This window comes from Ovis canadensis, chromosome 12 (genome assembly GCF_042477335.2).
Source record: "Ovis canadensis isolate MfBH-ARS-UI-01 breed Bighorn chromosome 12, ARS-UI_OviCan_v2, whole genome shotgun sequence".
NCBI lineage: Eukaryota > Metazoa > Chordata > Mammalia > Artiodactyla > Bovidae > Ovis > Ovis canadensis.
The window spans coordinates 54,052,508-54,079,430 of record NC_091256.1 but is presented as its reverse complement, the minus strand read 5'-3'; the positions used below and the strand labels follow the sequence as shown (position 1 = coordinate 54,079,430).

At 43.6% G+C, this 26,923-nt stretch overlaps 1 protein-coding gene across 1 annotated transcript; it reads left to right on the top strand.

The window, feature by feature from the left end:
* Window positions 1-3,861: 3,861 nt before the first annotated feature.
* On the top strand, window positions 3,862-26,245 carry RBP7 (retinol binding protein 7). The gene is given in 6 exon segments (XM_069545739.1): window positions 3,862-4,003; window positions 19,865-19,912; window positions 19,915-20,057; window positions 20,485-20,540; window positions 20,542-20,566; window positions 26,100-26,245. Coding segments are annotated over 6 exon segments (396 nt in total). The 5' UTR covers window positions 3,862-3,930; the 3' UTR covers window positions 26,151-26,245.
* Window positions 26,246-26,923: the final 678 nt, after the last annotated feature.

Below are 26,923 nucleotides of genomic sequence, written 5' to 3'. Positions count from 1 at the left end.
ATCTCCTTGCAGTCCAAGGGACTCTCAAGAGTCTTCTCCAACACCACAGCTCAAAAGCATCAATTCTTTGTCACTCAGCTTCTTCACAGTCCAACTCTCACATCCATACATGACCATAGGAAAAACCATAGCCTTGACTAGACGGACCTTAGTCAGCAAAGTAATATCTCTGCTTTTGAATAAAGACTAATAGAGTTTTGCCAAGAAAATGCACTGGTCATAGCAAACACCCTCTTCCAACAACACAAGAGAAGACTCTACACATGGACATCACCAGATGGTCAACACCTAAATCAGATTGATTATATTCTTTGCAGCCAAAGATGGAGAAGCTCTATACAGTCAACAAAAACAAGACCAGGAGCTGACTGTGGCTCAGATCATGAACTCCTTATTGCCAAATTCAGACTGAAATTGAAGAAAGTAGGGAAAACCGCTAGACCATTCAGGTATGACCTAAATCAAATCCCTTATGATTATACAGTGGCAGTGAGAAATAGCTTTAAGGGCCTAGATCTGATAGATAGAGTGCCTGATGAACTATGGAATGAGGTTCATGACATGGTACAGGAGACAGGGATCAAGACCATCCCCATGGAAAAGAAATGCAAAAAAAGCAATATTGCTGTCTGGGGAGGCCTTACAAATAGCTGTGAAAAGAAGACAGGTGAAAAGCAAAGGAGAAAAGGAAAGATGTAAGCATCTGAATGCAGAGTTCCAGAGAATAGCAAGAAGAGGTAAGAAAGCCTTCTTCAGCAATCAGTGCAAAGAAATAGAGGAAAAGAACAGAATGGGAAAGACTAGAGATCTCTTCTAGAAAATTAGAGATACCAAGGGAACAGTTCATGTAAAGATGGGCTCGATAAAGGAAAGAAATGGTACGGACCTACCAGAAGCAGAAGATATTAAGAAGAGGTGGCAAGAATACACAGAACTGTACAAAAAAGATCTTCATGACCCAGATAATCATGATGGTGTGATCACTCATCTAGAGCCAGACATCCTGGAATGTGAAGTCAAGTGGGCCTTAGAAAGCATCACTATGAACAAAGCTAGTGGAGGTGATGGAATTCCGGTTGAGCTATTTCAAATCCTGAAAGATGATGCTGTGAAAGTGCTGCACTCAATATGCCAGCAAATTTGGAAAACTCAGCAGTGGCCACAGGACTGGAAAAGGTCAGTTTTCATTCCAATTCCAAATAAAAGCAATGCCAAAGAATGCTCAAACTACCGCACAATTGCACTCATCTCACATGCTAGTAAAGTAATGCTCAAAATTCTCCAAGCCAGGCTTCAGCAATACGTTGAACCGTGAACTCCCTGATGTTCAAGCTGGTTTTAGAAAAGGCAGAGGAACCAGAGATCAAATTGCCAACATCCGCTGGATCATGGAAAAAGCAAGAGAGTTCCAGAAAAACATCTATTTTTGCTTTATTGACTATGCCAAAGCCTTTGACTGTGTGGATCACAATAAACTGTGGAAATTCTGAAAGAGATGGGAATACCAGACCACCTGACCTGCCTCTTGAGAAATCTGTATGCAGGTCAGGAAGCAACAGTTAGAACTGGACATGGAACAACAGACTGGTTCCAAAGAAGTAAAGGAGTACGTCAAGGCTGTATATTGTCACCCTGCTTATTTAACTTCTATACAGAGTACATCATGAGAAATGCTGGACTGGAAGAAACACAAGCTGGAATCAAGAGTGCCGGGAGAAATATCAATAACCTCAGATATGCAGATGACACCACCCTTATGGCAGAAAGTGAAGAGGAACTAAAAAGCCTCTTGACGAAAGTGGAAGAGGAGAGTGAGAAAGCTGGCTTAAAGCTCAACATTCAGAAAACGAAGATCATGGCATCCAGTCCCATCACTTCATGGGAAATAGATGGGGCAACAGTGGAAACAGTGTCAGACTTTATTTTGGGGGGCTCCAAAATCACTGCAGATGGTGACTGCAGCCATGAAATTAAAAGATGCTTACTCCTTGAAAGAAAAGTTATGACTAATCACTCAATAGATGTTGACTATTAATGTACTTGAGTCTGGCGCTTATGTGAGAGATCAGAAATGGACAGATAAGCTGTACACCTAAAACTAACACAACATTGTAAATCAACTCTACAGCAATAAAAATTAAAAAAAGAAAGAAATGCCTCATGTCCAGAGAACAAAGCCTCATTATCTTCCTCCAGTTTTGTTCCTTCTCCAAACTCCGTCTTCCCAGGTGGCGGGACTGCGTGAAGGCCGGGGGAGGGTCCCTGAGCAAGCCAGCACTCAGCATGTGAGGGAGGCCATGGAAACTCTGCCTAACTGCATCTTACCTCACAGGACTGGTGTTCAGAGCTTCTTCAAGGCAGCAGATGAAACTCTTGCCACAGTTGAGAAATTGACAAAAAGCTTCCGTACTGTGTACATGTTTCTCTTTCTCTCTCTCTTTTTTACCTTTAAAAAGAAAAACCCAGAAAAACGTATTAGATTTGTGTAAATGAGGGTATGCCAACAGGGTGGCCAGTTTTGCTTCAGGTTTTATGAAGGATAATTTGTGACCGTATACACACACATCTCCCAAACCAGCAACAGGACTTTGTTTATAATGCAAATAAATATTATTTTTTCTTTAAAGGAAAAAAAAAAGAAATGAACAGGTAAGTCTTGGAGCCAGCCTATAGAGATGCTATTTGGGGCTAACATTATAGGTTAGCCCATATCCCCAACACCCTCCTCTTTTGCCTTTCTCTACTGTCAAGACTGAAGACCGGATACTAGATTTCCCAGGTTCCCTTGCAATTAGAAGTAGCCTATGACATGGTTTTGGCCAATGAGTGTAAACAGGAATCTGGTGAAGGGACAATGGCAGGTGGTTCTCTGCCTCTTCTTTCCCACCTTGAATGTGGATGTTCCAGCAGCCAACTCATGACAGTGAGGTAACCAGCAGGGATGAAAGGCCAGGAGAATACAGAGATGCCACTTTTAAAATATGTAATATTTTAAATTAATAAGTTTTTTTGGCTGTGCTGGGTCTTCATTGCTGTGCTCAGGCTTTTCTCTAGCTGCGGAACGGGGGACTACTCTCTAGTCGCAGGCTGTGGGCTTCTCCTTGCGGTGGCTTCTCTTGTTGCAGAGCATGATCTTTAGGGTTGGGGCCAGGTAATTGTGGCGTACCTGCTTAATGGCTCATGGCATATGGAATCTTCCCGGACCAGGGAGGGAACCCATGTCCCCTTTTATGGCTGTGGATTTTTAACCACTGGACCACCAAGGAAGTCCAGAGATGCCACTTCTATGTCATGGAGTTGCCACTTATCCCAGGACAGCTTGATAGGTAAGGAAGATAATCACCTATTTATTGAGACCAGTAGCATTGGATTTATTGGTATATTATTTGCAGTTGACCCAGCAATCCATGCCATGTATTTGAAGGAGATCTCTTGGTTATTAATGTGTGTGCGTGGGCTCAGTCGTGCCCAACTTTGCAACCCCACGGACTGGAGCCCGCCAAACTCCTCTGTCTGTGGCTTTCCCAGGCAAGGATATTGGAGTGGGTTGCCATTTCTTTCTCCAGGGGATCTTCCCAACCCAGGGATCTAACCGGGTGTCTCCTGTGTCTCCTGCATTGCTGGCGGAGTCTTTACCACTGAGCCACCTGGGAAAGGCATATTAACATGTAGGCAGAGAAAAGAGTGTAGCTCTGATCCTGGTGTGGGGTACGTCCACTTTGGAGTTAAAGCAGAAGAGGACAGAGGCCCAGGAGCACGTCAACAGGGAGGCTGGAAGTGGACCGGATTTCCAGGAGGCCTGTGCCCAAAGCTCCCCGCAAGGCCCCTCCCTGCTCTGTCCCCTCACGGTTCCTCCGGGCCTGCCTCCCCGGCCAGACATTGGCCTCCCAGTCCCCGCTGCCCCTGGTCAGTGCCGTCCTCAGCCCCGCCATGGCTTCCGACCTCAGAGGCACCTGGAACCTGCTCAGCAGCGACAACGTCGAGGGCTACATGCGGGCCCTAGGTAGGCGGGAGGGGCCGTGCGGGGGCCTCCGGCTCGGCCACACGTCCAGTTCGGGGCGGAGGCGGCCGGGCTTGCCTGCTGGTCCGTCTCCCTGCGTCCCCTCACCTGCACCCGTGTGTCCCCCGAGTCTTACTACGGGTTCACCGGGTCCCCCACTTCCCCACCCTCGTCTATCCTCCATCCCCCTGAACGTCCATCTGACTGTCGTCGGTCTCCCACCTCCGTGCGTCTGCCAGTCCTTCAGTCCAGCCGCCTGTCCCCCCATCCTTCGGTCTCCCGCATCCCCCTGTTCTCCACGCGTCTGGCCGTCTCCTGGTCCCTCCCGTCCTTTCTCTCCTACTCCGCCAGTCTGTCTGTCCTCCCCTCTGTCCGCCGGTGCCCGGTCCACGCGGCCAAGGCTCCTGTCCCATCGCGGACTCCCAAGCAGGTGGGGGCGACCGTGGCGTAGGCCACCTCGCAGGGAGAGTTGGGGACACGATGGGGTTCCCCATGGGTGTCGGGGGAGGTGCTGCGACCCGAAGCCTCTCCCCGGAGATCCTCGCCCCGCCGCCGCTTTAACGCGGGTCTCTGGGCAATGGGCTGAGGGAATCCCCGAGTCCAGGGGAGGTCCCGGCCCGCAGCATCAGCGCCCCCTGGAGATGCTCCGGGACGCAGATTCCGGGACCCCAGAGTAGCGTCCCGAGCCTGGCCTCAGGCCCCGCCCTCGCCCCGCCCCCCGCCCTGAGACCTCCGGCGGCTGTAGTGCGGGTTAGAGTTCTGGAGACACATTTGAAATCTTTAGTTTTCTGGTTTCCTCTTCTCATCGAGGGGCGGGGATTAATAAACCCAGACCCTTTAGAAGCCGCTACCCCCTCCCCGCCCTCCCCCCGGGGCCCAATTCCAGCCAGGAGGACTGTGGGTCAGTGCTTGGAGGGTTTGCTTCCACTTTCCCCTGCGGGGCAGGGAGAAAGAAGTACGGGAGGGGCCTCAGGGGGTGTAGGGGGGCGACGGAGTCCGCAGAGTTTCTTTCCTGCCCTGACGGTAGAATGCTTCCCTTTGGTACTGATGCTCAGTTCCTCCTGCGGGTAATACAATTCGTCAGCGTTGGTGGTTCTGAGCACCTGCTCATGCCTAGCGCTTCTGACTAAATACCAGCAATCAGAGGCACCTTTTTGTGTTGCTGTTGTTAAATAGGAGTTCATTTTAAGCTGGCAGCATACCTCAAGCCAGAAGTAGCCATGTTCCTAATATTCAACGGACACAAGTGGAAGTTGGCTACCCTACCAGCCAGCAGAACTTGCGAAGGCTATCGGAATGGTGAAAGGAGATAGGGCATCTTCTTTGAACTTTACTTTTTTATTTGGCTGCGCTGGGTCTTAGTTGCAAGATGTGAGATCTTTAGTTGCAGCATTCAAACTCTTGGTTGGGGCAGGTGGGACGTGTTCCCTGACCAGGAATGGATCCCAGACCCCCTGCATTGGGAGCATGGAGTCTTAGACACTGGCTCACCAGGGAAGTCCCTCATCAGGGACAATTTTGATAGGGCCGGAGCTTCCAGAAGTCTGGCGGACTGGGGGCTGCTCTGGCTCCTCTTCTGCATTATCTGACCTGGGCTTGGGTTTCTCCATCTGCAAACTGAGAGTAGCGGGTCCATTTTTTTTTTTTCTTTTAACCACACCTAAAAAAAAAAAAATAACATAAAATCAGGTATTTTAGCCGTTTTCGAATGTACCATTTTGGTCTTCCCAGGTGGCTCAGTGGTAAAGAATCAGCCTGCCAACACAGGAGATGCAGGTTTGATTCCTGGGTTGGGAACATCCCCTGGAGAAGGAAATGGCTACCCACTCCAGTGTTATCGCCTGGAGAAACCCATGGACAGAGGAGCCTGGCAGGCTACAGTCCTTGGGGTTGCAAAGAGTCAGACATGACGGAGTGACTAAACAGCAATTCTAAGGTTCCAGTGTGTCTGTAAGATCTCCCAACCTATGGTAGAATTTTACCCTCCCTTTCTCACACTAAGCAGGGAGGCCTGGAACTTCTCAAAGTAAATCAGATTAATACTGACAGAAACCTTATAGGCAAGGAAAAAAATGTTAGTTCTCTACCTTTCTTAGTTTCATTGGTTGGGACCCTGTAAATTATACTAAGAGACAGAGTAACACGGAGAAGGCGATGGCACCCCACTCCAGTACTCTTGCCTGGAAAATCCCATGGATGGAGGAGCCTGGTGGGCTGCAGTCCATGGGGTCATGAAGAGTCGGACACGACTGAGCGACTTCCCTTTCACTTTTCACTTTCATGCATTGGAGAAGGAAATGGCAACCCACTCCAGTGTTCTTGCCTGGAGAATCCCAGGGACGGGGGAGCCTGGTGGGTTGCCGTCTATGGGGTCACACAGAGTCGGATACGACTGAAGTGACTTAGCACAGAGTAACAAACAAAGAGAAACAAACAACAAACAGAAGCTTGTTAACACATGCATGGTGAATACACTCTGGAGCATTCAGTGATGAGTATCTCAGAGTGGTTAGAAGCTGAGCTTAGGAAACTTCCCTGGTGGGCCAGTGGTTGAGATTCGACTTCCAATGCAGGGAGCATGGGTTTGATCCCTGGTTGGGGAACTAAGATCCCACATGCCACCAGGTGTGGCCAAAAATTTTTTTAAAAGAAGAGGAAAGAAAAGAAAAAAAAAAAAAGGAAGTTATATGGCACCTGAGCAAAGAGTAATAATTCTGTAGAGAAGTGACAAGACAAAGAAAAGGGCTTTGAGATTCCAGGGGTGACAAATTGTGGGAAGATAAATACATGCAGGAACTAATGGTAAATAGGAACGAGTTAGTCAAGTCTGTTATGTAAATTCTCCTGGTGCCATCTCTAGACTGATAGGAGTTCAGAGTTGTGTCCCTAATTTCTGTCCAACCTGGTAGAGGGAGAGCAGGGGACACGTTTACAAAATGATGTCCTGCTCTGGGGGAGGGCAGGGCTTTTCTGCTTTCCCATGGCCTTCATTTCAAAATTGTCAATATGAAAAAGCGGCATATCTTGGAGTGGCATATTCTGCTACCCTTAATCCGAATCTCATTTCCTCTCTGTTTCTAATTCATAAGGAGGAATTAATGATTATTTTTCCTAAAGGTAGTAAGCCCTGACAATTTACTTATCACCTCACCCCCAAATTAGTGGGGACATATGATCATAAGCGCTTTATTTTTCTGCTTGTTTGTGGTTTTTTGGTGGGGAGGTTGCTTCTGGTCACAACCCACGGCATGTGGGATCTTAGTTCCCCATGTAAGGATCAAACTTGTGCCCCTACATTGGGAGTTTATGGGTTGTTAATCACTGGACTGCCAGGGAAGTCCTCATAAGTGCTTTCTTCCCTGGTTTCTCTGGCTAGCATCTGATGTCTTTGTGGAGGATAAAGTGTTAGAGATCAGGGCATGGCTTTGAATTTTGCCTTGCAGTGCTTTGTTTTTAGTCATTCCCATGGCTTTTAGAGCAAATTTCTTAGAGAAGAAAACAGGGAATGGAGTCAGGGTGACTGTTTCAAGTGTGTGGAAACATCTTTTGTTAAGCCTGTTGAGTATCGCAAAGCAGCCTTCTGACTGTTGTAATCAGTGTTTTTCAAATGTGTATTCGTGAAATCCTTCACCTGTCCCCAATACTGTCTTACTTTTCTGTACGTTATGCTGTGACTCCTTGTTTGAGACTTCTTTTTTCATGATTTCTGTAGAAGTTTATCCATTATCTACCATTGTATGAGATCCTAGAGGCTAACAGAGGCTCTATTTATTTATATTGCGCACATTCATGCTAAGTCAATTCACTTGTGTCCAACTCTGTAACCCCATGGACTGTAGCCTGCCAGGCTCCTCTGTCCATGGGATTCTCCAGGCAAAAATATTGGAGGGTTGCCATTTCCTATTCCAGGGGATCTTCCCGATCAGGGATTGAACCATCAAACCTGTGTCTCCTGCACTGGAAGGCAGATTCTTTACCACTGTACCACCTGGGAAGCCCTTATTTATATTAGTGTATTCATTTATCATCCAACCCATTTCACAAAGGATTAAACCAAATAGTATTGAATCAATATCCTGCCTCACAGCTCCTATTTTTTAAAGTTTTAATTTTGTTTATTTATTTTGGCTGTACTGCATGGCCTGTGGGAGACTAGCTTCCCAACCAGGGATTGAACCTGTGCTCCTTGCAATGGCAGCATGGAGTTTTAACCACTGGACCACCAGGGAAGTCCCACAACTCCCTTTTTAATGTTTGGTTCTGGTTCCAGAAAGATACTGGATCCAGACAACACATTAACTCTTATTTGCAGTCTGTTTCCCAAAAGAAATATAAGTGTGCTAGGGATTTCTGGAATAGAGAGGCTAGTTTGTATAGCAGAGCACCAAACTGGAAACCCAGAAGTAGCCATTGATTGTTGGTAATAGAATCAAAGCTATACAGCCTCTGAATTCTGTTAGATTCCCAATTTGTTAGAGGTGGCTGGATGATATTTGATATTCTAAGAGTGTCTAAAATACAAACCAAGAGATCTTGCAGTGTCACCTGAAAATCGAATTCTCCTCTTCGTGGGCATGCATCCAAGAGAAACAACAAGCCAAATATCAGGAGAAGAAAGGATTTATAATTACTTAAAGCAAATAAGGACAACAGTGGAGATCTTTCTCAAAGTAGTGTCTCCTTGAATGGCAAAATTGGGGAATTTTTAAGCTATTCTAGTAGGGACTTGAGCAGAGGAGATTCCAGAGAGAATTGGGGCAGAGTCCAAGCTTTCACTTCAGTTCAGTTCAGCCGCTCAGTGGTGTCCCACTCTTTGCAACCCCATGGACCGCAACATGGCAGGGTTCCCTGTCCATCACCAACTCCCAGAGCTTGCTCAAACTCATGTTCATCGAGTCGGTGATGCCATCCAACCATCTCATCCTCTGTCATCCCCTCCTCCTCCTTTCTTCAATCTTTCCCAGAATCAGGGTCTTTTCCAGTGAGTCAGTTTTTCCCATCAGGTAGCCAAAGTATTGGAGCTTCAGCTTCAACATCAGTCCTTCCAATGAATATTTAGGACTGATTCTCTTTAGGATAGACTGGTTGGATCTCCCTTCAGTCTAAGGGACTCTCAAGAGTCTTCTCCAACACCAAAACCATGAATTCTTTGGCACTCAGATTTCTTTATAGTCCAACTCTCACATCTGTATATGACTACTGGAAAACCATAGCTTTGACTAAACAGACCTTGGTTGGCAAAGTAGCTTTTTAATATGCTGCCTAGGTTGGTCATAGCTTTTCTTCCAAGAACAAGCGTCTTTTAATTTCATGGCTGCAGTCACCATCTGCAGTGATTTTGGAGCCCAAGAAAATAAAGTCTGTCACTGTGTCCATTTTTTCCCCATCTATTTGCCATGAAGTGATGGGACTGGATGCCATGATCTTAGTTTTTTGATTGTTGAGTTTTAAGGCAGCTTTTCCATTCTTCTCTTTCACTTTCATCATGAGGCTTTTTAGTTCCTCTTCGCTTTCTGCCATAAGGGTGGTGTCATGTACATATCTGAAGTTATTGATATTTCTCCTGGCAGTCTTGATTCCAGTTTGTACTTCATCCAGCCTGACATTTTGAATGATGTACTCTGTATATAAGTTAAATAAGCAGGGTGACAATATACAGCCTTTACAAATTCCTTTCCCAATTTGGAACCAGTTTGTTGTTCCATGTCTGATGCTTGACGAAGAATCCATATTGCTTCTTGACCTGCATACAGATTTCTCAGGAGGCAGGTAAGGTGGTCTGGTATTCCCATCTCTTGAAGAATTTTCCACATTTTTTTGTGATCCACACAGTCAAAAGCTTTAATGTAGTCAATGAACCAGAAGTAGATGTTTTTCTGGAACTCTCTTGCTTTATTGATGATCCAATAGATGTTGGCAATTTGATCTCTGGTTCCTCTGCCTTTTCTAAATCCAGCTTGAACATCTGGAAGTTCTCAGTTCACGTACTATTGAAGCTTGGCTTGGAGAATTTTGAGCATTACTTTGCTAGCATGTGAGATGAGTGCAGTTGTGCAGTAGTTTGAACATTCTTTGGCATTGCCTTTCCTTGGGATTGAAATGAAAACTGACCTTTTTCAGTCCTGTGGCCACTGCTGAATTTTCCAAATTTGCTGGCATATTGAGTGCATCCCTTTCACAGCATCATCTTTTAGGATTTGAAATAGCTCTGCTGGAACTTCATCACCTCCACTAGCTTTGTTTGTAGTGATGCTTCCTAAGGCCCACTTGATTTCGCACTACAGGATATCTGGCTCTAGGTGAGGGATCACACCATCGTGGTTATCTGGGTTGCTAAGATCTTTTGATGGTCAACACCGAAATCAGATTGATTATATTCTTGGCACCCAAAGATGGAGAAGCTCTATACAGTCAACAAAAACAAGACCAGGAGCTGACTGTGGCTCAGATCATGAACTCCTTATTGCCAAATTCAGACTGAAATTGAAGAAAGTAGGGAAAACCGCTAGACCATTCAGGTATGACCTAAATCAAATCCCTTATGATTATACAGTGGCAGTGAGAAATAGATTTAAAGGCCTAGATCTGATAGATAGAGACCATCCCCATGGAAAAGAAATGCAAAAAAGCAAAATGGCTGTCTGGGGAGGCCTTACAAACAGCTATGAAAAGAAGAGAGGTGAACAGCAAAGGAGAAAAGGAAAGATATAAGCATCTGAATGCAGAGTTCCAAAGAATAGCAAGAAGAGATAAGAAAGCCTTCTTCAGCAATCAGTGCAAAGAAATAGAGGAAAAGAACAGAATGGGAAAGACTAGAGATCTCTTCAAGAAAATTAGAGATACCAAGGGAACAGTTCATGTAAAGATGGGCTCGATGAAGGACAGAAATGGTATGGACCTGACAGAAGCAGAAGATATTAAGAAGAGGTGGCAAGAACACACAGAAGAACTGTACAAAATAGATCTTCATGACCTGGATAATCATGATGGTGTGATCACTCATCTAGAGCCAGACATCCTGGAATGTGAAGTCAAGTGGGCCTTAGAAAGCATCACTATGAACAAAGCTAGTGGAGGTGATGGAATTCCAGTTGAGCTGTTTCAAATCCTGAAAGATGATGCTGTGAAAGTGCTGCACTCAATATGCCAGCAAATTTGGAAAACTCAGCAGTGGCCACAGGACTGGAAAAGATCAGTTTTCATTCCAATTCCAAAGAAAGGAAATGCCAAAGAATGCTCAAACTATCACACAATTGCACTCATCTCACATGCTAGTAAAGTAATGCTCAAAATTCTCCAAGCCAGGCTTCAGCAATACATGAACTGTGAACTCCCTGATGTTCAAGCTGGTTTTGGAAAAGGCAGAGGAACCAGAGATCAAATTGCCAACATCCGCTGGGTCATGGAAAAAACAAGAGAGTTCCAGAAAAACATCTATTTTTGCTTATTAACTATGCCAAAGCCTTTGACTGTGTGGATCACAATAAACTGTGGAAAATTCTGAAAGAGATGGGAATACCAGACCACCTGACCTGCCTCTTGAGAAATCTGTATGCAGGTCAGGAAGCAACAGTTAGAACTGGACATGGAACAACAGACTGGTTCCAAATAGGAAAAGGAGTATGTCAAGGCTGTATATTGTCACCCTGCTTATTTAACTTATATGCAGAGTACATCATGAGAAACGCTGGACTGGAAGAAACACAAGCTGGAATCAAGATTGCTGGGAGAAATATCAATAACCTCAGATATGCAGATGACACCACCCTTAAGGCAGAAAGTGAAGAGGAACTAAAAAGCTTCTTGATGAAAGTGAGAAGGGAGAGTGAAAAAGTTGGCTTAAAGCTCAACATTCAGAAAACAAAGAGCATGGCATCCGGTCCCATCACTTCATGGGAAATAGATGGGGAAACAGTAGAAACAGTGTCAGACTTTATTTTTTTGGGCTCCAAAATCACTGCAGATGGTGACTGCAGCCATGAAATTAAAAGACGCTTACTCCTTGAGAGAAAAGTTATGACCAACCTAGATAGCATATTCAAAAGCAGAGACATTACTTTGCCGACTAAGGTCCGTCTAGTCAAGGCTATGCTTTTTCCAGTAGTCATGTATGGATGTGGGAGTTGGACTGTGAAGAAGGCTGAGCACTGAAGAATTGATGCTTTTGAAATGTGGTGTTGGAGAAGACTCTTGAGGGTCCCTTGGACTGCAAGGAGATCCAACCAGTCCATTCTGAAGGAGATCAGCCCTGGGATTTCTTTGGAAGGAATGATGCTAAAGCTGAAACTCCAGTACTCTGGCCACCTCATGCGAAGAGCTGACTCATTGGAAAAGACTTTGATGCTAGGAGGGATTGGGGGCAGGAGGAGAAGGTGCCGACAGAGGATGAGATGGCTGGATGGCATCACTGACTCGATGGACGTTGAGTCTGAGTGAACTCCGGGAGTTGGTGATGGACAGGGAGGCCTGCACTGCTGCGATTCATGGGGTCGCAAAGAGTCGGACACGACTGAGCGACTGAACTGAACTGAACTGTGTATTCTGGCCATCTCTTCTTAATATCTTCTGCTTCTGTTAGGCCCATACCATTTCTGTCCTTTAATGTGCCCATCTTTGCATAAAATGTTCCCTTGATATCTCTAATTTTCTTGAAGAGATCTCTAGTCTTTCTCATTCTATTTCTTCCTCTATTTCTTTTCATTGTTCACTTAGGAAGGCTTTCCTATCTCTCCTTGCTATTATTTGGAACTCTGCATTCAGATGGATATATCTTTTCTTTTCTCCTTTGCCTTTCGCTTCTCTTCTCTTCTCAGCTATTTGTAAGGCCTCCTCAGACAACCACTTGGCCTTTTTGCATTTCTTTTTCTTGGTGATGGTCTTGATCACTGCCTCCTGTATAATGTCACAAACCTCTGTCCATAGTTCTTCAGGCACTCTGTCTATCAATTCTAATCCCTTGAAACTATTTGTCACTTCCATATAATTATAAGGAATTTGATTTAGGTCATACCTGAATGGTCTAGTGGTTTTCCCTACTTTCTTCAATTTCAGTCTGAATTTGGCAATAAGGAGTTCATGATCTGAGCCACAGTCAGCTTCTGGTCTTGTTTTTGCTGACTATATAGAGCTTCTCCATCTTTAGCTGCAAAGAATATAATCAATCTGATTTCAGTATTGACTATCTGGTGATGTCCATGTGTAGAGTCAACTATTGTGTTCTTGGAAGAGGCTGTTGGCTATGACCAGGGCAGTCTCTTGACAAAACTCTATTAGACTTTGCCCTGCTTTATTTTGTACTCTAAGGTCAAACTCCTACTTTTGCATTCCAGTCCCCTATGATGAAAAGGACATCTTTTTTTTTTTTTTGGTGTTAGTTATAGAAGATCTTGTAGGTCTTCATAGAACTGTTCAACTTCAGCTTCTTTGGCAGTGGTTGGGGCATAGACTCGGATTACTGTGATATTGAATGGTTTTGCCTTGGAAACGAACAGAGATCATCGTGTCATTTTTGAGATTGCACCCAAGTACTGCATTTCAGACTCTTTTATTGAATATGAGGGATACTCCATTTCTTAAGGGATTCTTGCCCACAGAAGTAGATATGATGGCCATCTGAATTAAATTCGCCCGTTCCAGTCCATTTTAGTTCACCGATTCCTAAAATGTTGATGTTCACTCTTGCCATCTCCTGTTTGACCACTTCCAATTGACCTTGATTCATGGACCTACCATTTCAGGTTCCTATGCAATATTGCTCTTTATAGCATTGGACTTTACTTCCATCACCAGTGACATCCACAACTGGGCGTTGTTTTCACTTTGGCTCCGTCTCTTCATTCTTTTTGGAGTTATTTTTCCACTCTTCTCCAGTAGCTTATGGAGCACTTACCGTCCTGGGGAGTTCATCTTTCAGTGTCATATCTTTTTGCCTTTTCATACTATTTATGGGGTTCTTAAGGCAAGAATACTGAAGTGGTTTGCCATGCCCTTCTCCAGTGGACCACATTTTGTCAGAACTCTTCATTATGACCCGTCCATCTGGGGTCATCAGAAGTGACTTAGTATGCACACATATACACAGTGTGGTGGGGAGGGAGTTAGAGAGGAAGGCCAAAAGACAAAGAATTTTTATGTTTAAATTTCCCTTGTCTTGTCATAAACTATGAATTTTATTTTATGATGGTGAGACCAAATAAACTGAAACATCAGAGTTTGGAGCAGAGAAAGCTTTATTGCAGAGCCAAGCAAGGAGAATGGGTCGCTCATACTCAAAACCCCTGAACTTACTGATGATTTCCAGTCGCTCAGTCATGTCTGACTCTTTACAATCCCATGGACTATAGCCCACCAGGCTCCTCTATCCAAGGGATTCTCCAGGCAAGAGCACTGGAGTGAGTTGCCAGGCCCTCCTCCAGGGAATCTTCCCAACCAGGGATTGAACCTAGGTCTCCCACACTGCAGGTGAATTCTTTACTGTCTGAGCCACCAGGGAAGCTGAATGAAGTTTATTTTCTAAAAAAAAAAAAAAAAAGAAAGAAAGGAAAGACACAGAAGAGATTTGCAATGAGGTGGGCCCCACAGAGTTTGTTTCAATGAGTCCCAGCCAGCATCTCTTCTGAGGAGGGAAATAACTCCTTTTTGAGTAGAGCCGATCCTGCAAATCCAACAATATTGCTCTTTCCTAGCTTCTGCCAAATCGAAGGGAAAAGAAAGGCAACTTGTCCTTTGGACACTGAAGGAAGTTTGCTTGGGTTCTATAGTCTGGAGAAGTTGGCTGCAGATTTGAGAGTTCTTGGTGGGCCCCACAATAGCCAAGGATGACCCAGGGTATGACACTCTAGGCAGGAAGGAAGCTAATGCCTACAGAGCTTGACCATCTTGTCCAGGACTTCCCTTTAATCTCATCATGAACATGAGAACATAAGGATGTTACTACCAACTTATTGAAAGTTACTGCATAAGATGGGATTTAAAGCCCAATTTCTGTTGGCTCCAAGACCCACATGGCCTCAAAATTAGAAGTAGCTTTGGGGGACTTCCCTGGTGGTGCAGTGGCTAAGAATGAGCGCCCAAGGCAGGGGGCCCAGGTTTAATCCCTGATCAGGGAGCCAGATCTCACATGCTGCATGTTTCACATGCCACAGCTAAAGATCTTGCTGTAAGACAAATTAATCAAATCTGACACAATATTCACATGTAATGGGATAAAAGTTTGACAATATTAAATGGCTATTTTTTATTTTTTTACATGAGATTTAAACTCTGTGTATGAATGCACTTTTAAAACATAATTTTGGTCACATCACATTACACACTGTTTATTTTGTCACTCACAAACTATAAAATTTTTTGAATGAAACGTATCAGTTATATATGTATAAAAGATCCTGTATGCTTCAAGCAAAAATCCCACATGCCACAACTAAGACCCGGCACAGCCAAATAACATAAATAAATAAAAATAAAAAATTTTTCAAAAAGAAGTGGCTATGAAATAAAGGGTTAATGTGAACAGATGAAGTTTAAAAAAGTATGTGTTTGTGTTGGCCTCTTTGAGATCCTGCCCTAAAATGCATATGCTCACATGCTTATAATGGTATGTGTGCCATGTAGATTGTTACCTGGGTTCCATCCCTGGGTTGGGAAGATTCCCTGGAGAAGGGAAAGGCTACCCACTCCTGTATTCTGTCCTGGAGAATTCCATAGACTATATAGTTCATGGGGCCACAGAGTCGGACATGACTGAGCGACTTCCACTTCACTTCCTTCTGCTGGAATGTCATACTTCCTACTTAAAAAATAAGTGGTGTGGAAAAGTATGGTTTGACCTGGACAAAAGCCTTGTGAGCAATTTGGTCACTGAGGTCATGTGTAGACCTGGCAGAAAATGACCAGAACCTAAGCTAGTTTGAATTTTGATCTTTAAAAAGCCAGCCGGCAACCACCAATCTGTTAAGTGACAGTCTTATAATGTGGTAGTACCAATTATAAATTTACTAGCAACAAATCATCTCACTGATTGTAAAAGCATAATTGATATACAGTAATCATCTAAAGTTTGGTTTCTTATTTGTTTTTGTTATACATAAAGAAAAGGCTTTAAGGAAAGTCAGTGATAACTATTTTAAATTTGGCTTGATCATATTAATAATCAGATAAATATTTTAAGGGTTTAGCCTCCATGTTTAAAGATTGCTGAAAATAAGTAAAGACTGGATCATTTGCATTTCATGCTAAAAGCTAGAGTTCTAGGTTAAAAGTTTTTTTCATTTTATTGAAAAAAGTTGATCTATAATATTCTGTTAATTTCCACTGTATAACAGTGACTCAGTTAAATATATGTATATATCTTTTTTATATTCTTTTCCATTATGGTTTATCACAAGATATTGAATATAGTTCCCTATACTATACAGTAGGACTTTGCTGTTTATCCATCCTATGTATAACAGCTTCTTCTGCTAATCTCAAACGGGAAATATTTTCCTTCTCCACTCCCTGACTCTCCACAACCACAAGTGTATTCTCTACGTCTGTTAGTCTGTTTCTATTTCATAGATAAGTTCATTTGTATCATATTTTAGATTCCACATATATTAGTAACTGATATCACACAGTATTTGTCTCTTTCTGACTTATTTCATTTAGTATGATCATCTGTAGGTCCATCCAATATATTGCAAATGATGTTGTTCAGTTGCTAAGTTGTGTCTGACTTTGTGACCCCATGGACTGCAGCATGCCAGGATTTCCTACCTTCACTGTCTCCCGAGGTCTGCTCAAACTCATGTCCATTGAGTCAATAATGCCATCCAACCATCTCATCCTCTGTCGCCCCCTTCTCCTTCTGCCCTCAGTCTTTCCAAGCATCAGGGTCTTTTCCGATAAGTCAGCTCTTCCCATCAGGTGGCCAAAGTATTGGAACATCAGCTTCAGCATCAGTCCTTCCAATTAATACTCAGGGTTGATTTCCTTTAGGATTGACTGGTTTGGTCTCCTTGCAATCCAAGGGACTCTCAAGAGTCTTCTCCAGCACCACAGTTCAAAAGCATCAATTCTTCAGCACTCAACGTTCTTTATGGTCCAGCTGTCATATCCATGGGCTTCCCTGGTAGCTCAGCTGGTAAAGACTCCACCTGCAATGTGGTTCGATCCCTGGGTCAGGACGATCACCTGGAGAAGGGATAGACTACACACTGCAGTATTCTTGGCCTTCCCTGATGGCTCAGATGGTAAAGAATCAGCCTGCAATGCAGGAGACCTGGGTTCGATACCTGGATTGGAAAGATCCCCTGGAGAAGGGCATGGCAATCCATTCCAGTATTCTTCCCTGAAGAATACTCATGGTCAGAGGAGCCTGGTGAGCTACAGTCTATGGGGTCACAAAGAGTCAGACACAAAGGGTAATTAAGCATAGCACATTCATACATGACTACTGGAAAAAGCATAGCTTTGACTATATGGACCTTTGTCAGCAAAATGAGGTCTCTGCTTTTCAAGATGCTGTCTAGGTTTGTCTTTCAAGGAACAAGCATTTTTAATTTCATGACTGCAGTCACTGTCCTCAGTGATTTTGGAGCCCAAGAAAATAAAATCTGCCACTGTTTCCATTTTTTCCCCATCTATTTACCATGAAGTGATGGGACTGGATGCCATGGTCTTAGTTTTTTGAATGTTGAGTTTCAAGCCAGCTTTTTCACTCTGCTCTTTCACCTTCATCAAGATGTTCTTTTAGTTCCTCTTCACTTTCTGCCATTAGGTTAATATCATCTGCATATCTGAGGTTGTTGATATTTTCCTGGCAATCTTGATTCCAGCTTGTGATTCATCCACCCTGGAATTTCACATGATGTACTCTACATATAAGTTAAATAAGCAGGGTGACAACATACCAAAAATGACATTATTTCATTCTAAGAAAGCCTTTTTTTTTCCAGGCAGCTAGCTTTTAAAAAATTATGTATATATTTATGGCTGCACTGGGTCTTTGTTATCGTACATGGACTTTCTCTAGTTGCAGAAAGCGTGGGTGTTGGGGGGGTTACTCTCTAGCAGCAGTGTGCCAGCTTCTCATTGCAGTGGCTTCTCTTGTTGGGGAACATGGGCTCTAGGGCACACGAACTTCAGTAACTGCTGAACATGGGCTAGTAGCAGTGGTACAGGGGCTTAGTTGTCCTGTGGCATGTGGGATCTTCCTGGACCAGGAATCAGACTGGTGTCCCCTGCATTACAAAGCAGATTCATGACCGCTGGACCACCAGGGAAGCTGGAAAAAAAACCAGCTTTCTTAAGACAACGACATTCACACCATCATCCAGCAAATGCATAGAACTCGAAGCTCCCTGGTGGTCCACTGGTTAAGACTCAGCACTTTCACTGCTGAGGGCCTGGGGTTCAATCCTAGATTTGCGGGAACTAATAACCTGCAAGCTGTGTGGTGCAGCCAAAAAATACATTAAAAAAATAAAAAGAAAAAAGAAATGGGTAGGGGCTAATGCGATGTTCATGGAGCCCTATGAAGGGCTTGGCTATATTTTCTAGGCTGGAAATGGAGATGTGAGGCACCCAGCCCTGAAAAGCACAGCTAGCTCTGAGGGCCAGTCATGTCAGAAAAAAAGAATCTGTTAGGCAAACAAGTTAAAACAGGGACAATTCTGGGACCAAGCTATCTGCAACGAAGTATATAAATCTCTGAAATGATTCCTGAAACTTCATTCTACATGAACAGGACATTCCCTAAATAGGAGAACCATGTCCCATGACTCATAGGAATGTTCAGGATGACAAGCCAGCAGTTGTGGCTGCCTGCCAATGATATCATGTCACCTGCTCTAAATATTCCAGTGGCTCCCATCCAACTCCATCATGCTCTGAATTAAAGCCCGATGGTCCTTTATGCTACCCTGAATCTCATCTCTAGGTCCTCCCCTCCTCCTCATTCTCCCTCATTCTTCTTCAGCCACCCCAGTCTCCTGAAGGTTCCTGAGACCATCTGACATGCACCTCCTGAGAGTTCTAGTGAGCTCTGTTGTACACTTGCTGTTGCTGGTCAGTTGCTAAGTAGTGTCCAACTCTGTGACCCCTCTGATTGTAGCACACCAGACTCCATGGAGGTCTCCAGGCAAGAATACTGGAGTGGGTTGCCATTTCCTTCTCCAGTCCTATATTTCTTTCCCCCCAAGATCTGCACAACTCACCACTCACTTTGTCACCTCCCTCAGCTCTGGCTAAAATTGCACTTTGCTTCCTGGTGGCTCAGCTGATAAAGCATCTGCCTGCAATGTGGGAGACCTGGGTTCAATTCTGGGGTTGGGAAGATCCCCTGGAGAAGGGAACCCACTCCAGTATTCTGGCCTGGAGAATTCCATGGACTGTATAGTCCATGCAGTCACCAAGAGTCAGACATGACTCAATGACTTTCACTTTCACTTTCACTTTTTCTCTATTTAAAATAGCAACCTTGGGACTTCCCTGCTGGTCTAGTGGCTAAGACTGCGCTGTTAATGCAGGGAGCCCTGGTTTAATCCCTGGTCAGGGAACTGGAGTCTACATGCTCCAACTAAGAGTTGCATGCCACAGTTAAACATCCCACGTGCCACAACGAAGACTGAAGACCTCGCCCCTTGCTAACTAAGACTCGAGGCAGCCAAATAAATAAATATTAAAGCAAATAAACAAAATAAGCAGCCTTTATCTCTAGTTCATAATGCGTTCAAAGCCATTGAATGGGAACTGTCTATACCAAAACTCTGAGAAACACTAGCCATCAGATGCAATGATTTTGAGGACAGCTGCCAAATCCTTAGCTTTTGCATCTCAAGTAAATGTTTAAATGTATTTTCTTTCTAAAAAATTATTTTTAAGATATTGACTTTGCCACTCATAAGATAGCTAAGATGCTGAAGCCACAGAAAGTGAGCAGAATGGGGATTCTTTAACCATCCATATGAACAGCACCTTCAGGAACTATGTTGTGAAATTTAAAGTCGGAGAAGAAGTTGATGGGGATAACAAAGGCATGGATAACAGAAAATGCAAGATAAAAATCATTTATTTAGTCTCGGCTGTGCTGGGTGCTTGTTGCCATGTGGGCTGTTTTCTCTAGTTGTGGCGATCATGGCTACTCTCTAGCTGTGGTGCAAAGCCTTCTCATTGCAGTGGCTTCTCTTGTTGCAGAGCATAGGCTCTAAGGCACGTGGGCTCAGCAGTTGTGGCTCTCAGTCACTAGAGCACAGGCTCAACAGTTGTGGTGCATGGGCTTAGTTGCTCCGAGGCATGTGGGATCTTCCCCGATCAGAGATCGAACCTGTGTCTCCTGCATTGACAGGTGGATTCTTTACCACTGAGCCACCAGGGAAGCCCGCAAGGCAAAAATTAAAGTCGTGACATAGACTTTTAGTTTTGCAAGGTCCTTGACACCTTCTCTAGTCATATCTGAGGATGCTGCCAGAGCAAATCAGTATTTTCTCCCATCCCTCATGCAGAGCTTGGTCACTTGGGACAATGACAAATTCACCTGCGTGCAGAAGGGGGAAAAGAAGGATTGAAGAGGACCAGCTTCACCTGGTACTGGCCCTGTTTTGTTCCTGTATTTTTTAAATTGACATAGTTGACTTACAATGTGTGAATCTCTGCTGTACAATAGTGTGGCTCAGTTATACATACATTCACGCGTGCATGTGTGCTAAGTTGCTTTAGTCGTGTCTGACTCTGTGCGACCCTAGAAACTGTAGCCCACCAGGCTCCTCTGTCCATGGGATTCTCCAGGCAAGAATACTGGAGTGGCTTGCCGTGCCCTCCTCCAGACATACATACATGCATACATACATACATATATATATGTGTGTGTGTGTGTATACACATTCTTTTTATGTTTTTTTCCATTGTGGTTTATCCCAGGACATTGAATGTAGTTCCCTGTACTATACAGTAGGACGTTGTTGTCCATACATTCCATACATAATAGTTTGCATCTTTTAACACCCAACTACCAGTCCATTCCTCCAGCATCCCCACCCGCACCCTGTTGGCAATCACAAGTCTGTTTTATACGTCTGCGAGTCTGTTTGTGCTTCATTGAGAAGTTCATTTGTGGCATATTTTAGACTCCATATATAAATGACATCATATGGCACTTGTCTTTCTCTTTCTGACTTACTTCATTCAGTGGGATAATCTCTAGTTGCATCATGTTGCTGCACATGGCATTATTTTGTTCTTTATTATGGCTGAGTAGTATTCCATTGTATACATGTACTACATCTCCTTTATCTGTATATCTCTCAATGGACATAAAGATTGTTTCCACGTCTTGACTATTGCGAATAGTGCTGCTGTGAACATAGGGGTGCATGTATCTCTTTGAATTATAGTATTGTCTGGATATATTCCCAACAGTGGGACTGCTGGATCCTATGGTAATTCTATTTTAGTTTTCTAAGGAACCTCCATACTGTTTTCCATAGTGGCTGCACCAATTTACATTCCCACCAACAGTGTAGTAGGGTTCCTTTTTCTCCACACCCTCTCCAGCGTTTGTTATTTGTAGACTTCATTGACTTTTGTGAGGTGGTACTTCATATAGTTTCAATTTGCATTTCTCTAATAATTAGCAATGTTGAGCATGTTTTCATGTGCCTACTGGCCATTTGCATGTCTTCGTTGAAGAAATGTCTATTTAGGTGTTCTGCCCATTTTCAGGTTGGGTTGTTTGTTTTGTTGTTGTTAAATGTTCTTATTTTTCAAATGAGGTTAGGAAACCGTGATCAGCATCCTACCATCCCAACGCAACTGTTTTCAATTTGATGTCTTGCCTTCCAGTCTGAGAGAGTATTCTGCCTTTTCATTTAATAGAAAAACATATTCCAACTTTCTAACAATTGTCCTGTTGTATTCATTTTGTGTTAGTTGAATCCATATAATAAGGTAGCCAACCACTGTGTACTATTCCATCAGATTCATGAACTTTCATTTTAGTAAAATGTTTTCTTAATTGCAATGTCCAGAAATATTGTTTCAGAGTGTTTTCTGCTGTCTCTTAAATTCACATAAATAGAGCTTTTTGCATCCATGGATTTATTTCCTTAGGAAAAATTTACAGAGGGGATCAGTGTTGTCCCAGACATTGTTGCTTCTTGCTACTATGTTGCCTTATCCACTTCCAAAAGGGGTATATCAATTTCTTAAGCCACCAGCACTTCAAGACCATACAAGTTATAGATCAACCTAATCAATAATTTCTAAATATAATCTATAAAGTATAAAATTGTGCATAAAGGCTTAATTATGGCTTTTAAAATGAGAATTCCTTCTTGCCATATATGTGTGTTACAATGGCTTACATTTTCGAATGATGACTTTGTGTGCAATTACTTAGTTAAATCCTTTGAGTACATTTTCTGACTTAGTCTTCAAGCCAATCCTGTGAAAGAGACACTATTTTTTTCCCATTTACAAATGATGAGATTTAGGTTTAGAAATTCCCCAAGGTGCAGAGTGAAGATTCAAACCTAGGTCTGACAAGAATGTGTGCTTTCAACTCTATGCCTTTTTGGTCCCAATGTACATGTGAAGTCTAGGTCAGATCCATGAAAACAAAATTAGAGCACTTAGAGTGGGATATGGGTGGTCTTTGAGGTGGTGGTCTTTGATTATGAAGGCATTGAAGATACTTCAATTCTTAGATGGACAAATCTCACACTCTTCTGGCAATAAAAACAAAGTTAAGAAACTTGCCATCACAAAAATGTAGTATGGAACTACAAAGGAAATACAAATATGTTTAAGAATTCAGATTATGTGGCTGTAAGGAGTAATGTTCAAATTGCTGCATCCTTCTTTGGCATGTCCAAGAACTCTGCCCAAGCAGAGGGTAGAAGGATCCTTGGTCTAAGGACATTCTTGAGATGATTCTTATTGTTGCTTTTGTTCAGCTGCTCAGTCATGTCTGACTCTTTGCAACCTCAGGGACTGTGGCACACAAGGCTGCTCCGTCCTTCATTATCTCCTGGAGTTTGCTCAAACTCATGTCCATTGAGACAGTGATGCCATCCAACCATCCCATCCTGTGTTGTCCCCTTCTCCTCCTGCCTTCAATCTTTCCCAGCATCGGGGGCTTTTTCAGTGAGTTGGCTCTTCCCATTGGGTGGCCAAAGTATTGGAGCGTTAGCTTCAGCATCAGTCTTTCCAATGAATATTCACAATGGATTTCCCTTAGGATTGACTGGTTTGATCTTCTTGCTGTCCAAGGGATTCTCAAGAGTCTTCTCCAACACCACAGTTCAAAAGCATCAATTCCTTGGTGCTCGGCCTTCTTTATGGTCCAACTCTGACATCTGCACATGACTCCTAGAAAAACCATAGCTTTGACTATATGGACATATATCAACAAAGTAACATTTCTGCTTCTTAATATGCTGTCTAGGTTGGTCATAGCTTTTATTCCAAGGAGCAAGCGTCTTTTAATTTCATGGCTGCAGTCACCATCTGCAGTGATTTTGGAGCCCAAGAAAATAAAGTCTGTCACTGTTTCCATTGTTTCCCCATCTATTTGCCATGAAGTGATGGGACCAGATGCCATGAGCTTAGTTTTTTGACTGTTGAGTTTTAAGCTAGATTTTTCACTCTCATCTTTCTCCTTCATCAAGAGGCTTATGATTTTTATAAGCTGTGATATAATGAAAACCAATGAATATTTGGCCTTTGTACCTGGTTCTTAAAACCCCTGGAATCTCCAGAGTAACGAGAGTGTCTTCTGTATGCTACTGAGATGAATGGTGGCTGGGAACCCTAGAGAACTTCAGGATGGGAGCTAGTCCCAAGAAAGATCAAGGTAGGATTAGAAGGTTGGAACATTCAGCCCAGCCCCTGAACTCAGGTGAGGGGAGAGGGATTAGAGATTGGCCATTACCAATGGCCAATGATTTAAGCAATCATGCCTATGTAATGAAACCTCCATAAAAACCTTTACATAAATGAGTTCATGGATCATGGAGAAAGCAAGGGATGTTCCAGGAAAACATCTACTTCTTCATTAACTACACAAAAGACTTTGACTGTGTGGATCTCAATAAACTGCGGAAAATTCTTAAAGAGACTGGAGTACCAGACCACCTTACCTGTCTCCTGAGAAACCTGTAGGTGGGTTGAGAAGCAACAATTAGAACCTTACATGGATTAACTGACCTAGTTCAAAATTGGGAAAGGAGTACAACAAGGCTGTATATTGTCACCCTGTTCATTTAACATCTATGCAGAGTACATCATGTACGTGAAATCCTGGGCTGGATGAATCACAAGCTGGAATCAAGATTGCTGGCAGAAATTATCAACAACCTCAGATATGCAGATAACTCCACCCTTATGGCAGAAAGTAAAGAGGAAGTAAAGAGCCTCTTGATGAGGGTGAAAGAGGAGAGTGAAAAGCTTGCTTGAAACTCAATATTCAGAAAACTAAGATCATGGCATCTGGTCCCATCACTTCATGGCAAACAGAAGGGAAAAAAACTGGAAGCAATGACAGATTTTATTTTCTTGGGCTCCAAAATCACTGTGGATGCTGACTGCAGGCATGAAATTGAAAGACGTTTGCTCCTTGGAAGGAAAGCTATGACAAACCTGTGTGTGTGTGTGCGTGCTCAGTCAGTCAGTCATGTCTGACTCCAAGGACTGGACCCCAGGCTCCTCTGACCGTGGGATTTTCCAGATAAGAATACTGGAGTGGGTTGCCATTTCCTACTCCAGGGGATCTTCCAGACCCAGTGTTCAAACCCACATCTGCTGCATCTCCTGCCCTGGCAGGTGGATTCTTTACCACTGTGCCACCTGGGAAGCCCCATGACAAACCTGGACAGTGTACTAAAAAGCAGAGACATCTCTTTGCCAACAAAGGTGTGCATAGTCAAAGCTATGATTTTTCCAATAGTCGTGTGTGGATGAGAGAGTTGGACCCATAAAGAAGACTGAATACTGAAAAATTGATGCTTTCAAATTGCTGTGCTAGAGAAGACTCTTGAGAGTCTGTTGGACTGCAAGAAGGTAAAACCAGTCAATCCTAAAGGAAATCAACTCTGAATATTCATTGAAAGGACTGCTGCTGAAGCTGAAGCTCCAATACTTCGGTCACCTGATGTGAAGAGCTGACTCATTGGAAAAGCCCCTGATGCTGGGAAAGATTGAATGCAAAAGGAGAAGGGGACAACAGAGAATGAGATGGTTAGATAGCATCACTAACTCAGTGAACATAAATTTGAGCAAAATTAGGGAGATAGTGGAGGACAGAAGAGCCAGGTGTGCTACAGTCCATGGAGTCACAAAGAGCTGGACATGACTTAGCAACTGAACAACAAAAACAAAGGGGTTCAGAGAACTTTCCAGTTGGTGAAGACACAGAAGTGCTGGAAGGGAGCTCTGCTAGACTGGTCATGGAAGCTCTGTATGCCCCACCCCTACCACAATACCTTTTCCTATGCCTCTTTTCCATTTGGCTGTTCCTGAGTTGCATTCTTTATAATAAACCTGTAAGTGTAAGCAAAAAGGGTTTCTGTGAGCCATTCTAGCAAAGTATTGAACCTGAGAAGGGAGTTGTGGGAATCCCCGATATGGGATGATCAGTCAGATGTATAGGTGACTTGTGATTGATGTCTGAAGTAAGGGCAATCTTATGAGACTAAGCCCTTGACCTGTGGAGCTCTGATCCTCAGTGTCCAAACTAAATCAAATTGTTGGCTGTCCAGTTTGTTGTAAGAGGGTTGGAGATGTGCAATTGGAAAAGACATCATGTACCTGGTGTCAGAAGTATGACTAATAATAATAATAGCTGCTGCTGCTGTTCAGTTGCTCAGTCATGTCTGACTCTTTGCTACTCTTTGGACTGAAGCCCACCAGGCTCCTCTGTCCATGGGATTCTCCAAGAAAGAATATTGGAGTGGGTTGCTATTTCCTTCTCCAGGGGATCTTCCTGACCCAGGGATCGAACCTGAGTGTCCTGTGTCTCCTGCATTACAGGTGGATTCTTTACCTGCTGAGCCATCGGGAAAGCCCCAATAATAATAGACTATATGCCAACTCATCTCTGTTCTCCCTTCCTCCCTGTCCCTAGGAACTATTCTGTGAAGGCCAAGTGTGCAAGCAGATGTTCCAGAGAGCTTGATCTGTATCCAACAGCAGAGTCCACATGTGGGGGCAGCTTGATGAATTATATCCCAGAATGAACAGGACAGGAATGATCTGTTGGGGTTTGGTAGATGGGGGCCTTGTGATCAAAGAGACGTCACACAGCCTATACCAGAAGCCATTTGGATTGTGAGAAAAACTCTCAGCTTCAATAAACCTGTCCAATGATTCTGACGTTTTCCTTCTAACTTTAACGTATCTCCTTATTTTCAGAAATATTTGGAAGCTTTCTAGGCATACCATTGACACACCAATGATGAACAAGTTGTAATTCCCACCTTCCAGGGGGTGAGCAAGTGGCGGTAAGGGCCTGGGGTATTTCTGGAAGTGATCTTTAATCTGGGACCTGAAGTAAATGTAGGCAGGAAGTATCAGGAAGCACCCTAGTCAAAAGTTGGAGGAATGTTTGAAGAACTGAAAAGATTACTTTAACCGTAGCTTAGGGTGTGTTGGGTGGGATAGGGTAGGTAGAGATTGCAGGGGTAACTGACATGTCAGTGGCTCTACCATGAAGTATCTTGAATGCTAGGGTAAAGAGGTGAGATTTTTGTCCCTAAAGTAACAGGAATATGGTGACCTGTATTAAGCAGATATGTACAACCAGGTTGGCTCACAGAAAGTAACTCTGGAGACTCCTATGGTGGTCCCATGGTTAAAAACCCACCTTCCAACGCAGAGGATGCAGGTTCAATCCCTGGTCAGGGAACTAAAATCCCATGTGTCCCAACTAAACAGAAGCCCACGCACTGA